The sequence below is a fragment of the Gasterosteus aculeatus genome, chromosome 4 (genome assembly GCF_964276395.1).
Source record: "Gasterosteus aculeatus chromosome 4, fGasAcu3.hap1.1, whole genome shotgun sequence".
Classification (NCBI taxonomy): Eukaryota; Metazoa; Chordata; class Actinopteri; order Perciformes; family Gasterosteidae; genus Gasterosteus; species Gasterosteus aculeatus.
In genome coordinates, this window is record NC_135691.1 from 15361998 (window position 1) to 15376783 (window position 14786).

The 14786-nt window shown below is 47.4% G+C and overlaps 1 protein-coding gene across 1 annotated transcript in view; it reads left to right on the top strand.

Annotated features, from left to right (window-relative positions):
- Positions 1-1641: 1641 nt before the first annotated feature.
- Positions 1642-14786, top strand: part of efnb1 (ephrin-B1) — a 53452-nt gene continuing 40307 nt past the window's right edge. The window contains exon 1 of the mRNA XM_040175606.2: positions 1642-3064. Coding sequence (XP_040031540.2) covers positions 2883-3064 — 182 coding nt within the window. The 5' untranslated portion in view covers positions 1642-2882. The remainder of the gene's footprint in view (positions 3065-14786) is intronic.

Below are 14786 nucleotides of genomic sequence, written 5' to 3' on the forward strand. Positions count from 1 at the left end.
ATATTGTGTGATATTCGGGGGCCCCGTAGGATAAATCTTTACGACCATTGGGATTTTTGCTCTAAGAGGTGGACATTTGTGTTCAAACGTGATGATAAATGTCTCAAAAATGTACGCCATTAGCATTGGTTACACACGTTCGTCTCCCCTTCGGGATGAACTCAGAAAAACATCATCAAAATCATCATTAATGAGGATAATCTTTTGTTTCTGCCCGACTCCATTTTGAATCTGAAGAGCGTGTGTGAGCTTGTGTGGTATCAAAGTACATTCAAGCTATTTATAGAGGAAGTAATCACAGCCACCTATACACATTAACATGATGACCTCATTTCTTGAAAATGCCATTATCTCATAGGTGGCTGTCTGGAGAGGGGGGAATAAATCAAACTGCCTTCTGCGTGTTTGACAGAACGTGAAACTTGCTCAATGCTTTCCTTTGTCCTTACATGTACTCCACTTGGTAGAGCTTTTATGTCTTGGTAGAATAGCGTGGATGATCCAATACCGGATGCTGTATATGGTGATGAGTTTGTCCTCTGCCACGTGCACTGTTCTCAAGGCAAAGGTCCGCGTTGTGTTGTGCTTGGCTCATGATGTGTTTTGAATTCCGCTGCTTCCCAAGCTGCGGTTGGATGAATCTCTTCCAACAACAGCACGCTACATCGATACCGTCGTCCTCGTTGGGCCGAAGCTCCTATTGACCGCTGAGCTCGGGCCCTTCTTCTCCCCCAAAGTTGCACAAAGGAGGCGTCTCATTGGCTCGCCGTGGATCGGGGCTCTATCCGTGACTGAGGTATCAGGTATCCCAGACGTCCCCACAGTCGGACGGGCACATGCCAGCTTTGTGCCAACCGGCCTGTGTTTGCTGGTTACTATGACAACTAAATTCAGGCACCATAAATCGTGTCTTAATTTCTCTTATCTCTCCTCTCTAATTATATTGAATCCAACCTTCTGTGTTCCATGAATCGATTTCGTCCCAGCCATTAGGGGGCGACATTGATTGAATTAATGCTCCAAAATTAAGAGAAACCCTCCCTCTCCCCTTATTTCTCTCTCTCTCTCTCTCTCTCTCTCTCTCTTTCCCACACACACACACACACACACACACACACACACACACACACACACACACAGACCCACAAAGGGGGCACAGACATGGACATGATCAATTATGTGTCAAGCATTTCTTCCTCAATGAATGAATGGCCCAATGACTATAGGCTACCGACCGTCTATTGTCTATGGACACTGGAGACTAAGTTCTCATGCAGTTCATTATCCCTAAAGGGGACAACTAGAAAGAGATCCAACGAGACCATTAATCATCATGCCTTTCACAGCGCATAGAAGGAAAGGACCAAAATAACAGTTGTCCTTTACAGTACATTCCAAAGATCATGTAAATGATGAGAGGCTTTAACGTTCAAGTATATTTATCGAGAGAAAATATTTCAAATTCCCTCTTCCCTCTACCTACCTACCTACCTACCACAGGCATAATTATAATTCCCTATTGCGAGGTTTTCATAGGGATATATTACAGGAATGTTACGGCATCCATGCTCAGTGCAGGATCTCCAGGGACAAGCAGGTCCTGGGCTTAAAGGGGACTTTTTTTTTTTTTTTTTTCCTCCAGTAGGCACTTTTACGCAGATACTCCAACAGCCTATCGCGCTCGTTTCCCCATCTCCACAGCTCTCAGTATGACGAATAACTCTAAAGTCCAATTCAATTTGGGTCGATGGCTCGGACCGACGTTTTTTTTATTTTTTTAAAGTGGAGGGATGGGGGGGGGGTGGAGATCCGGGGGTCAACCCAATAACAGACGCCCTCCCCTGGCAGCCCCTCCACGTCCCCATAAATAAATGCCTTCGCTTCCTGCATGCGAGTGGGGGCGGCGCGCTGTGATTGGCCGCCGCTCACCCGGTGGGCGGTCCCCGGCGTCGGTCCTCTCCGGCTCGGGTTACAGTTGAGCTCGAGCCGCTGCACTCAGCGGAGCGCAGAGTGGCTGGAGCGGGTTTTAAAAGAGAGAAATACACCGGCGTGGACGCGTTGACGAGCCGATTCAGAGCCACGGGAGCAGAACGATAGACTGATCTGACCTCAACCCGCCACTTCCCCCCCCCCTTTCCTTTTTAATGTTTGTTGGCCACCGAACAACAACAACGAAACACGACGTGCGGTTTAATTAACGCGGCGGTCACGCAGCACGTCCCCAAGCCGACTAGAGAGGCGACCCCGCGGGAGCGCAGCGCGCACGCGGAACGGCACCGGGACCCCCGCGAGGAATATTTACAATAGCAGCACAGTTCATTCGCGAGGAAGAATAGCAAAGGTTGAGGAGGAGGAGGAGGAGGAGGAGCGAAAGATAACAGTGGAATGAAGTGGACCTCGGGATTCCCGGCGCGCTGCGGAGTTGTGACTGACGGGTGAATGTGGCCATCTGTAGCTTGTGTACGGCGGCAGGTACGCGCACCATCGGCGCAGCTCTGAGAGGGACGCGACGCCTGCGCTTCGCCCAATTAAATCTCCAGATCGGAAAAGAAAAAACTATCCCACCGGTGAAGGATCTGTGCCATCGCGCATCGGGTCGCACCGCTGTCCGGTCCCCCCCCCCCCACTCGCACGAAAGGACGCGACGGGCCGCGTTGCCTCAGCCACGGGTCAAGCGGGACACTGAGGGGTTCTGCTCGTCCCACGGACAGTTTACGCTAGGACGCCCGGGAGGTCTGGAGCAGGTTTTCTTTTAAAAAAAGGAGGAGGAGGAGGAGGAGGGAGAGAAACAGCGGTTGGACAGAAGGACATGTATCTGATCACGACCTCTCATGCTCCCGACTGATCGCTGCTCACCTTCCCACCGGGCGAACCACAACTGAATGCTCGCGCGCACCGGTCCGACGCTCCGAGACCCCTTTTGGCTCACTGTCCGCGCACCGATCGCAATGGCGGGACTCGGCTGTTGGAAGCATTGCCTCTGGATCTTTATTTTAATGTGCAGGACGGCGTTAACCTCGACCAAATCGCTGGAGACTATAATCTGGGGCTCGCAGAATTCCAAGTAAGTCTCGTATTTCATGTTGTACCGGCGAGCCAAAAGTCGCTGGGTGCGCGCGCGCGTAATGGAGGACTGGCATTACTGGAAAAGTTACCATCGTGTGCGAGCTGCGTTAAATGTTCAGTTGGGTCCCTTCAATGTGGCCCTTGGAAAAGGGCGAGCACAATCTGTTTGCTTGTTCACCGTGTTGCTGTTGAATTATTTCCCGGCGGGGGGGTAAAGAAACACGGAATGTGCAGTGTTCTGCAATTTACAGTGGACCTTGCTATAATTGATGGTTAATCATAAGAACGTATGGTTATATTCACGCCCTCCTTTTTATAACCAGACACGGGTAAAGTCTGCCTATCTCCGCAGAGCTGTGCGAGCTTGTCCACTTCTTTCCTCGTCATTTCTTTCTAATTGGTGCAATTTGCCGAGTGGGTGACACAGGTCGTGGAAAGCTTGCCAAGTGTGCCAAGGTGTGGTTCAGGTCGCTGGATCCAGGACGATTGTCCTCTCAGGGCCCTAAACGTGGGCTACTTGGCTTCATTGTGTGCGTGAGGGCCACGCTGAGTCTCAACTCTCCCTAAGTTGGATTTGGATTTTTCCCACATATTTACGGGGGCGAGATGGTTTCACGTATCAGACGAGGAAATGCTCAGGAGATATTGAAATGTTCTGTTAAAAATTCTGGCTAAGTTTCTCAGCTGAAGCCAGACTATTTTTTTTCTTCTTCTTCCTTTTCTTTCCTTCTCTTAAAGATTCATTTTACTCCCATCAAACCAAGTAAAAAGGGAGCCCAGACTGCTGATAATAAAAAACACTCTGGTAACAATTATCACCCACTTAGACTTGACTCCCACACTTGCAAGGTGTTTGAAAGCGTTCATAAGGGGAAAATAATATAAATGGAGGGGAGAGGGCGAGAGAGGGGGAGAGAGAAAACGTCCTCTCTCCTGTATTTCTGTGTGGTGCCGAGCCGAGGAGCTGACCTTCATCTGAGCTCGCTGCACCGAGGGGAAATGGAGAGTAGCTCGACCAGCTTCTAACTAGAACTCGCTCATTCAAGTGAATCTATGATTCATCACCCAAATGTCAGGTGTCACAGGAGCTCGCTGTGCAGTCAGGAGGTATGAATATTGCTGCCATGTTCGATGGAGTGTGTGTGTGTGTAGGTGTGTATATGTGTGGCCTGGTCCGAATGGTGACACTTCCACGGCCCATCAGCTTTTATCTGAATATATGGCTGCAGAGGAAGTGGAACAATGAGTGCCATCACTAACCCACGTGCATTAAAAAAAAAAAAAAAAAAAAAGCCCTAGACAGAAAAATGAACAAAAAAGAAAAATCGAAGGGAGACATTTATTGATTGATGATGTCACCTGCTGGGAATGTCTTAGAAGGTTGCCATGCCGGTTTAGAGCCCGGGAAGATCATTTCTCCATGTGTTCCCCCCCCCCGTCCCCCGTCCCCCTCCTCCACTACCGCCCGCCAGCCCGATTTTTCATAAAGTTCACAGTGGAACAATAATGCGCTCTGCAAAGTGTTCCTCGCAACCTAATTATCCTGCTGCTCCGCGCTTAGAAAACAAAAGACAATTATCGTGCCGTGTGCAAGGCTTTGCAATAACAGAAGACAAACCTGTTTTTCTCCTAAAATGTGTCTGTCAGCAGCGGCGTCTAAGAGGCAATAAAAAAATAAAAAAATAATACTTGTGCGGCAATCAGCATCTGTCTTCGGTGTTGTGTTGTTTTAATCTCCGTCGCTCTGCCTCCTCCTATATTCCTCCACGGCGAGAACGCCGAGAGGGCGAGAGAGAGGCCTATAGAAATGTACAGTACGCTATCTGGTGACTTATCTAGATTTACGACGTCTTACTTCCTGGTCCCACTTTGGGGAGCTCTGCTGCCTGAGCTAATAAATTAATCTGGCCCTCTGCTTGCACACCGTTCCGCGTCCACACCAGAGCTAACTATACCAGGGCCTCCCTAAAGGCCGTGAGTTATGAGACCATGTGCAGGAAACCAGCAGGTTTGAACCACTACGGTGTGTGAGTTCTCTTTCTTTATGTGTGTGTGTGTGTGTGTAGGTTTATGTGCGGCTCGCCCACAGCGTCCCCGTCATTATGGATCTTGGTGTGAGGATGCCGTCGCTCCCGCTCCTCCATTATCAATAACCGGGGTTTGCTTAATTGATTTCCGCCCAGTGTGCTGCAACGTGTATCGTCGCAGTGAAGAAGAAGAAGAAGAGGAAACATCCCAGAGTTTAAAGTTGCGGGATCCATCAATCCTTTTTTGATATTTAATTTGAGGGCGGATGAGGGAAAGGGCGAGGGCCGGCGTAGGGAGGAGCATTCGGGTGGAGGAGCAGCCGAGCAGAAGGGGGCTGGATGTGTCAACGTCCTCAACCGGTAAAGAAGCGTCTAACATTTGATCAGAGCAAATCGGATTAGTTCTCATTTAGCCGAGTGGGATTACGCCCGAAAATGTCACTTTGTTATGACTGATCACGTCCCATCGGTTTGGCTGAGACCAGCACTGCGTACTACACACACACACACACACACACACACGGTGTGGTAAGGAATTCTGCTGCAGTGACTTCCAATTTAATGACAATCTGACAAGGTTGCTATGAGTGGGTCCTGCATGTCCTCCAACCCTCCTTAGCTAATATTTACCTCATGACCCGGAGCCCCCGTGGACTGTTTGCATCAAGCCAGGAAAGGCAAACAAGATGATGGGAGGGCGGCGCAGTAAAGAGAACGCGCTCGCGCACCTCCCGGCCCGCGAGTCCTCTGCACTGGTTTTGAACCCCTTCTGCGTTTCGCCGAGGCATGGAAACAGTTTGCAGGCATTTCTTGGCCCCCACGTTGGCTTTTGAGGCCCACAAATGAGCACGAAGCAGCATAACGCGGGGAGAGAGGCGTTCGTGTTGATGGAAGGCAGCTAAAGCCTCCGTCGCCGCCGGTCTTTACTTACTCATCTTATTTCGCCGTCCGCTGACCTCAGCCGCTGCTCCGCTTAACACTTGGCTGGTTCGGTTTATTGTGTGCGTGCACACTTTAAAGGTTCAGGGAGTTTGATGATGATTCAGTTGGATTTGAATACCGCCGTGGTATTTAGTAAACATGTTTATTTTTTTTTTCTTTACCAAAAGAGAACATTTCTCAAGGGGGTGAAGGGAGCAAAAAAACAAACGCATTGAAGGGATGAGGTAGCGAGTCCGATGCGTTTTAAACCCACCATAATTGTATTCGGCTGCTATTAGGAGAATAGGTGCACAGAAGGCCTAATTAAATTTCAACATTTGTTTTTACAATTACCTTTTTGCCATTAAGATAATTGGGGCAAAAAAAATGTTTTCCTATGAGTTAAGTAGGGAAAAAAACAAAATACTCCCTTATCTCTGTCTTTAGAACCAGATCCAATCAAAGTACGTTGTTTTTTTTGTTTTTTTTTCAAAAGCTTTTCTTCTGGAACGTTGAGACACCTTTGACTCCTGCAAAGTGGTGTTCAGAAACGCTTCCCCGCGCTGACATTTGAATACATAACAAGGGTTCCAGTCTGCGCTTTCTCTTTTAAAAAAACAAATTGTTCAAAAACTGCCGCAACCTGTCGAGCGAGAGTCTGCTGAAACCTCGTGGACTGGAAAAGGAACCGGATCGCTCCGCTCCGCCGGCGAGAGGGCCCCGAGGCCTGTTTTCCGTTCCAACCCCGCTGCTTGCCCCCTTTTTCTCCCCTACCTACACACCTTCCCGCCCCACTCCTCTCTCCCCCTTTAGACTGTGATCGTGTTTCCGTCTGATAAAGATCTCATTACACACAGAGAGGACTCAGAGCCTGAGCCCCACTCCAGAGAGAGAAAGAGCGAGGGCTTGACCAATAAGAAATATTTGTGGGGAGCAACTGGCCCTCGGCGGTGTGAAGGCACCCTGTGTCCCGCGCCGTGGACAGCTGCGTTTGCTCCTGCGTGTGTGCACTTCTGTGTCCACATGGCTGTCGTTTCAGCGACGGATCCTTCGTTTTGGTTTTAGCGACGCACGGAAACTGCGCTCCGTGACGGGCTTCAGGTCATTCCACCCCCCCGCACCCCACCCCCCCATCAGGGTTTCTGCTCCAGATGGACTCACTTTATCCGCCGGTGGTTTTGGCCGCCACATCACTGACGACTGATCATTCTGCTTCGTGTGTTATTGATGCGTCCGTTTCTTTTATATTCGAGCAGTCGGGCACACGGAAACCCCGCTTTCGTTCCCCCGGCTTAGGGAGCATTTGCAACCAATCTTTTCGGTTTGTTGTTTGAAAAAGAAAAACAATATCTTGTGTGCATGGACGTGATCATAACTGTCCCTTATGACCCAGGGTTAGAGTGGTTTTTTTATCCGAGAGCCACTTGATTCACAACTGGGCCAACAGCTGAATGTAATGAGTCAGTTGACAGAAGAGCTAAAATGATAATTTGATTTATCAGTTGGCTGATCAAAAACATGAATGAAATTTGATAATCAACCAGCTGTATACGGCTGGGAAGAGATTTGATTACTGACTCAAAATACCAGTATATTCTAATTTTACTTTCTTGTAACTCAGTTGTGAAACAGTTTGTGGCTAAAATAACTGGCCAGGAATGTCTGGTTATTTTTTTAGCTTGATTCCGGGAATTAAGGTCACCGCGTTGATGAAACCTGTTAATTCAACCAGGTTGATGCATGAGAAATGTTTCACACATGTATCTTGTCTCATTCTTTATATTTCCTGCATGGTGTGAAAACTCACCACATTTCTGCTTTACATACTTTTGAAAGAAAAACTTTTTTTCTTCTAAAATCTTTTGGAAAAGTAAGTACGTTTTTTATCATGACACAAAATGACGAATCAGTTAACCAATAATGCAACTGACAAATAAATTATAATTATTAGTTGCCGCTGTAGAACATATAATTATCTTAATCCTGAGCACCAGAGGTAGAAACTAATAGTCTCTCATGTGGGCGTAACAGACAACAGGCTTATGTTGTCTGCTGCGAGTCTCCTAAAACTCTTACAAACCTCTCTCAACTTTGTGCTTCTCAACATAACAGTTTTGGTAATAAAACCTAATTAAGTGACGCGGGCCAAAACAAACACGTCATTATTATGTGGTGCGATAATTCCAAGTGCAATTATTTTTAGCAAAAAAAAATTTTTTTTAAAAGGAGTCCAGTTCAATTTTACCCAATTTCTTTGCTCATGCTACAGTTAAAAGACACAACGTCTGGTATGAAAGGGACACGTATAAGCTCCTGGTGGTGAATGAGTGCTGCGGAGTGCACGTCGGTGCGCCATTGTTCTTTGTCCAGCCACAGAGGAGCATTAAGGAAGTGTTAGAAGCGTGCCAGTGTGCCCCTGTGAAAGTGTTGAGGGCCGAGCGGTGGACGAGTGTGGAGTGGCTGAACAGTGGCTGCCTTTACAGGCCGCGAGCCCCCCGGCTTCATTAGACGGAGGCCCGGCTGGCGACGACCAGCAAGTTCCCATCAGCTCCGGCTCTGCCAAGCAGAGGCACAGGCGCTGGAAGGCTTCCCTTAAGATTCTCCTGCTTCGGCTGAATCGATCCAAAGCGTAGGGATGCGGAGTTACAGGAAGTAGAGAAGAGGGGCGGGGCGGGGCGGGGGGGGTCTGGCTAAAGTGGGGAAAAGCCTGCCTTTTGTTTGCCATCTTAGTTATTTTGCATAAGAGCAGTTGAAAAATAAGGGGATTAAACGGGGAAGGAAGCTAATGTAGAGCGCTGAAATGCAGCCCTGGGCTCAACCGCACATCCTTTCAGTCCGGCGTGGAGCTCCCAGATTACTTCCATGTGTCAGTGTGAAGGGGGGGACGGAAGAAGAGAGGGAGAAAAGAAGAAAGGGGGACGGGGAGAGAAAGTTGAGCGATTTTGAAAAGCGAGTGGACTTGAATTGGTGGAGATCAGCGGCGGTGTGGGACAGTGGAACGGATCCGTATGACAGCCATCTCTAAAACCATTACCCCTGCGGCTTGGACTGGGGAACTGGTAACCTCCCTCTCTGGACTGACCTCATGGACTTAACTCTTTCTCAGAGAACCCCTCTGTGCTGCGGAGGCAGACCTCGTCAGACGCCAGGCCCCAAACAGCGGGCAGGCAACCTTAACAGCCAGCTGCACTACGAGACGTCATGAGTTGTCTCCGGCACACGGGCGGCCAGGGATCGCTTTTACACCCAGTTTGTGGCACTTGAAAGACTTTTGTGGGAAGGTTTGAATTTAGTGGGCCAGGATTTTGAGGAAGGGGACAAACAATGTGGTGGATTATTAATACGTAAAAAAAAAAAAAAAAAAAAAGGTATGACGCAATTGCAGACAGTGTTTTCTTTCATTTCTTTAGTACAAAATATCTTGGTCAATAATTTTGTAGCGGTTTTTAACCACAATGTGAAAATAGAGAAGGGGAATATATTAATGTACATAGTTAGAAATGAGTGCATGAAAATGATTTTGACTGAAAGTCCACTTACAACCCTTTAAGTGGGTAATATTACTTTTCCGGAGCTTTTAGACTTCATATAAACAATTACAAAAAATATACTCAGCAACAAAAAAAAAATCTGGACTCAAGGTCCACTTGGAAACTTTACTAGTCAATTTTCTTGCTACATCTACAAAACTATGGTCAATTAAAAAACAAAATCAACCAACTACTTTTTAACTTTAGATTCATTTACTAACTTTGATGTTACCAGCTTTCTCTGGGTCCCCTCATGAAGCCTCCACTGGCTGAAGGTGAGAGGTGGACTTATTTTGTCAAACATGAGTCAAGCTCTCCAAGGTGAATAAGAAGCGTGCAACTAAATATATTTATTTGTTCCAAAAAATAACGTCATACCCCTTAATATGAATATAATACAATACATTCCCTACCGTTGAACCACTTATCTGAGTGACTCCTGAGGTGGAACTTTACTTTTGTAACCAATGATATCTTACAAGTGGAGACCGGATGAGGCATGACCGTACCCAACCAGCTCTGAACATATCATTAATGACCATCATGGAGCGCTTTGTTCACTGTTATGGGTACACTAATGGAGTGACAGGGTAATTGAATGGAGTGCTAGGATAATAGAATGATAAAGTAATGGAATAGTGTGGTAGTGGCCCCCATTTCCCAAGGGATACCCCTCGTAAGTGTGTCAGTGTGGCAGATGGGCGGTCTGTAATGTCCCTCCGCCCCCATTAACTATAAAGCATCATAATCCATCTATGGCGTACAGGGGCAGGACATGGAGACTATGAGGGCCAGCATGGAAATGGCACAGTGTATAATCCTCAGGACTTTACCACTATTAGGCTCCCCAGGCATCACGCAAAAAAAACTCATTTCTGCTGTAATCTTGTTTGAGAAGTCCCTTTCCTACACTACGCGTGTGCGTGTGTGTGTGTGTGTCTCTCCCTTTAAACGTGTGCCCCAAATTTTCGAATGTTAATTGGAAGTTTAATCTATCTCCGAATCCCCCCCCCCCCTCCACCTACTTTATCTTTCTTTTTCCCACCATGCCGTTAGGCAAAGATGGACAGCCCCGAAAAGCTTTGAAAGTTGTGTGTGTGTGAGTGTGCGTGCAAGTCTCCGTTAACCCATTCTGCCAAGTCTTGGCCCAGGCTTTTCTAAGCAAACTCCCAGCATGATCCCGTTCCCCTTGTGCTGGTGAGAGGAGTGGGAAGAAAGGGCCTGTGGGACTCCCGCTGCTCCGAGGCCCGGCCCCGGCCCCTCCGCCCATGAGGGCCGGTCCTGGGATTTGCTGCGCGCCGGGGCTCTGTGTGGCAGCTGTGACTGACGCTTCAATCGCCTCTCCCCGGGACGCCCCAGCGCAACCCTGCATTCCCTTTCACACCTCGGAAACGGGGGGGAAAAAGACAATTACACACATATTCAGCAACCTCCCTCGCTCAGTCTCTCCGCAGTCCGCCATCTCTGATGTACGGCCATTGACCAGATCTCTGGAAAGAGGAAAAAAAACAAAACCTAAGCGTTTCTAAAGTTTCTGTGTTTTGCAAATGGACCCCTCTAAACAACTTGCAAATTAGTTTAGCTGTCTGGCTGGCTTGGCTGCAATTTTATTATGTATCTAAAGTTGCTATTGTTTATTTAATCTATTCCTGGTAGTCCTCTCCCCTAAGTAAACAGCAGAACTCGGCTATTTCCTTTTGCATTTCCCTTGATATTCAGAAAATGTAAGTAATGGAAAAAGATTTGATCCTTAAAGTGGAGTTAATGCTATCATATATGGATTGTCAGTAAATTGAGTTTGTCTCCGGGCCATTGGAGCAGGGACTCATAAGCCAGCGGGATTTAACTTTCTTAATTGAATTATTTTGATTGCTGACTTGATGGATGGAGTCAGATGTGAAGCGTTTTCTGTGAGTTTTTTGTCCCACTAATTCCTCCTCCAATAGAACCACACCAGACAGATACAATAGGAACCTGCAATCAATCACAAAGGAGCATTTGGTTTGGAGAGAAATGTGCCTGCCATCGCGGTCCGAGTTCCGAGAGTCATGCAGACCACGCAAAAACCAACAATGACATCAGATAGTAGGGCACTCTAAAGTCTAATCTTCCCATAATGCCACGCTAAACCCCATGGAGACCCACTGCGGGGAGAAAGGCTTTTTTTATGCCCCAGCACTGCTCCTCCTCCCATGGCCTCTGGCTCTGTGTGTGTCTGTGTGTGTGTGTGTGTGTGTGTGTGTGTGTGTGTGTGAGTGAGAGTCGAAGCATGTTGGGAAGAGAAAAAGAATTCAAGAGTGAATGGAGATGTCACTGTCAGACGCTGGCCTCAACGTGAATCCGCTCCAGAATGGCCATATTGGCAGCTTGGGCGTGGGGGTGTGTGTGTTGAGTGAGAGAGTCGGTCGGGGGTCTGCCGTTTCCCCTCCACGCCGAGATCTTACGGCCGTGATTGGAGCGCGGCAGGACACAGGTCTATATTTCATCCTATTCATATGAGGGAGTCCGTTTCATCTCCCACACACATGTTTCCCATCAGATGTGTGTTTATTCTCCCCCATGATGTCCTCGGCCCTGGAAGCCTCTCATCTCTCCGATATTGGAAATGTGAGCGAAGGTCTGCTAAAGCAAACACAATATCCTCAAACCTCTCCCCGCTTGCTTTATGAACTTTGCAGAGAATAAGGCCGAAAGCGTTGAATTGGTATAATGAGTTACCGGGCTACTTCTTCCTCTTAGGCCTCTGTAACTTTTACCTCGCTAAACGTAATGTGCCTGGACCGGCTGGCTCATCTTCCAATATTTCTGCACTAAAAAAAAAATTTTTTTTGCTGCTTTTAGCTGCTCCCATCAGATGTCTCTGGAGTCCCCCATTGTGAAACACGTTAGCCCCAAAAAGCTCGGCCACATCACCCCTCTCTTCTCCTCTCCCGTCTCCGATATGACAGCTTCTTCTGCACACAAACCTCTGCGAATCCTTCTTTTGCTCGCCTGTGTTGATGCCTTCAGTAGCTCTGTTTGCTGCATTTTCTGATTTATTTATACACCGCTGATTGTTGCACCTCGCACTTGTCATGGATTTGAAAGTAGGAAACCTTGCGTGTGCATTATGTGGGCTGAGTCAAATTCTCATTTTAAATATACATGAATGCATGAATATATTTATTGCAGAGAAGCCCCTTGTGCATCGGGGACAGTCTCATTTCCTTCAGCGGCGGCGCTCAGGAATGGAGTGGCGTGATCCTCGAAGGCGCCCCACATGCGGCCACCGAATAGAGCCGCCCGGTGCACCTCTCACACAATGGAGTGGCGAAGGGAAGGGAAACGGTTTGGCTCCTGTTGGAAGGGCTGCAGCAGTCGCTTCAAAGCGCCGCGTCTGGCCTAGGCTTTAATCGGCCTTCTCTCTGCATTAGATGTGCGTCCTGTGATGAGCCTTTGAAGGGTGCGGGCAGTTCTGGCTGGAAGATTGCGATTGCATGGCAGTGGTGTCGGCGGGAGGGGGGGTGGTGGTGCGGAGAGGGGGATGCGGCCTCGCCGGCAGACTTGGTGCCCGGCTGACACTTTATTTTTTGGCCCTGTGCTCGGTGTCGCTGAAGCAGGCTCGACTTAAACGTGTCGACCCGAAAGCTGCAATGTGTGGAAGGAGCAGCCGTTGTGTCCCTCTTCGATGCAGACACAAAAATGTAAAATCTCAGAGCGTAGTTCTTGTAATTCATTTTCACTTTATTTTACCGTATATTGGTTGACAGTATGTGATAGAAAAATGACTGGGTTTTACAGTTATTGTACGGTACATATCAGCATTTTATCAAATTTACAAAGGGCAATAAAATCACCTTCTTTTGCATGAAGTTACTGCTAATAAAAAAAAGTATAAAACAGAAGGGTTCATAAATAATACATTTATAATAACTGTAGTTTATTATTGCCCTCAATCAATTTTACTGCTGAATTTAAAATACAAATAATATTAGGAACATTTGTATTCCACAATTGAAGCGGTACTGCATGCAATTAGCGCTTTCATTAAAATGTGTTAAAATCATAGCAGAGCCTACAATCAACAGATGGGGACTATTTCCACCACAAAATATTGTATGTTGATAAATTAATATAAATAATCTGCCGCTATAGTTAACCAATGGAGTTGATTGTTAATTTAAATGTCAAAGATGAATATTTATCTAAGTCTAAGTTAAGTTGTATATGACATATATATATATATATATGGCGGATGGTGGTGTGCATGTGTCTGCAGCTGTGGCGGGCGGGCTAAGGTTCGAGTGTGGCTTACAGATGGCGGCAATAATGATCAGATAGCCTTTGTAATGGAGACGGCCCAGTTTGTAATGGCTTCCTAAAACAACACATGGAGTGCCTTTACGAGGCCACAATCCGCCCGGTTATCACAGAGCAAACCGTGTGAATGAGAATAGCATCATGTTAAACAAGCTATTTATTAGCACGCATATCACACACACACACACACACACACACACACACACACACACACACACACTTCATTTTAATACCAAGCGGCGGCATCTTGCCCGCGCTCTGCTTGTTAAAGACGAGTGTTATCAGAGGAGACACAGACTCCCGCTACACCAGTTAGGCCGTCCTCCCCCTTTGCATTTGCTGTTAATGAGCCTAATGATGTGTGTCACGGCGATTGCATCAGTCAATATGCTGTTCAATATGGATCTTAGAAACCCAGTGACAACTTAAGCGTGCCCGCCTGGATAAGATCTCCCATCCCGGGGAGGAAAGAAAGAGCAACTCATTTGTCCCGGATCGGATGGGACATGTGTTAGCTGTCTTTTGCAATCACGAGCCGAGATTGGGAGCAGAGAATGGTCTTGTCACTCAAATGTTGTGATAAGAAGACGCTTTTAAGACATAGAAGGCAGCCGCGTGTGAAAAGCGCCGCGTCTCGGTTATAAAAGCGCCCGGCGCTCTCTTATACGGAGATCTATTGTTTGTTTGGTGTCGATAGTTCTCAGCTGTTTTCGTCTTTCCGTTGTGCTTCCTTTTTGGTTTCGGTGGAAGGGTTTATTTTCAGTAACGTTTTTATGTTTTTAGGAGGTGTCTGGTCGGAATTTTATTTCCGTTTGTGTCGAGGTAGTGTTTACTGTGTCAGGGGCCCGGGGACGTTTAACGGTCTCCGTGTGCCCTGTGCTGACGGGCCTTCTTCCTTTCCACTGCAACTTTTTTCATCACGTGTACTTCAGATTGTACTGAG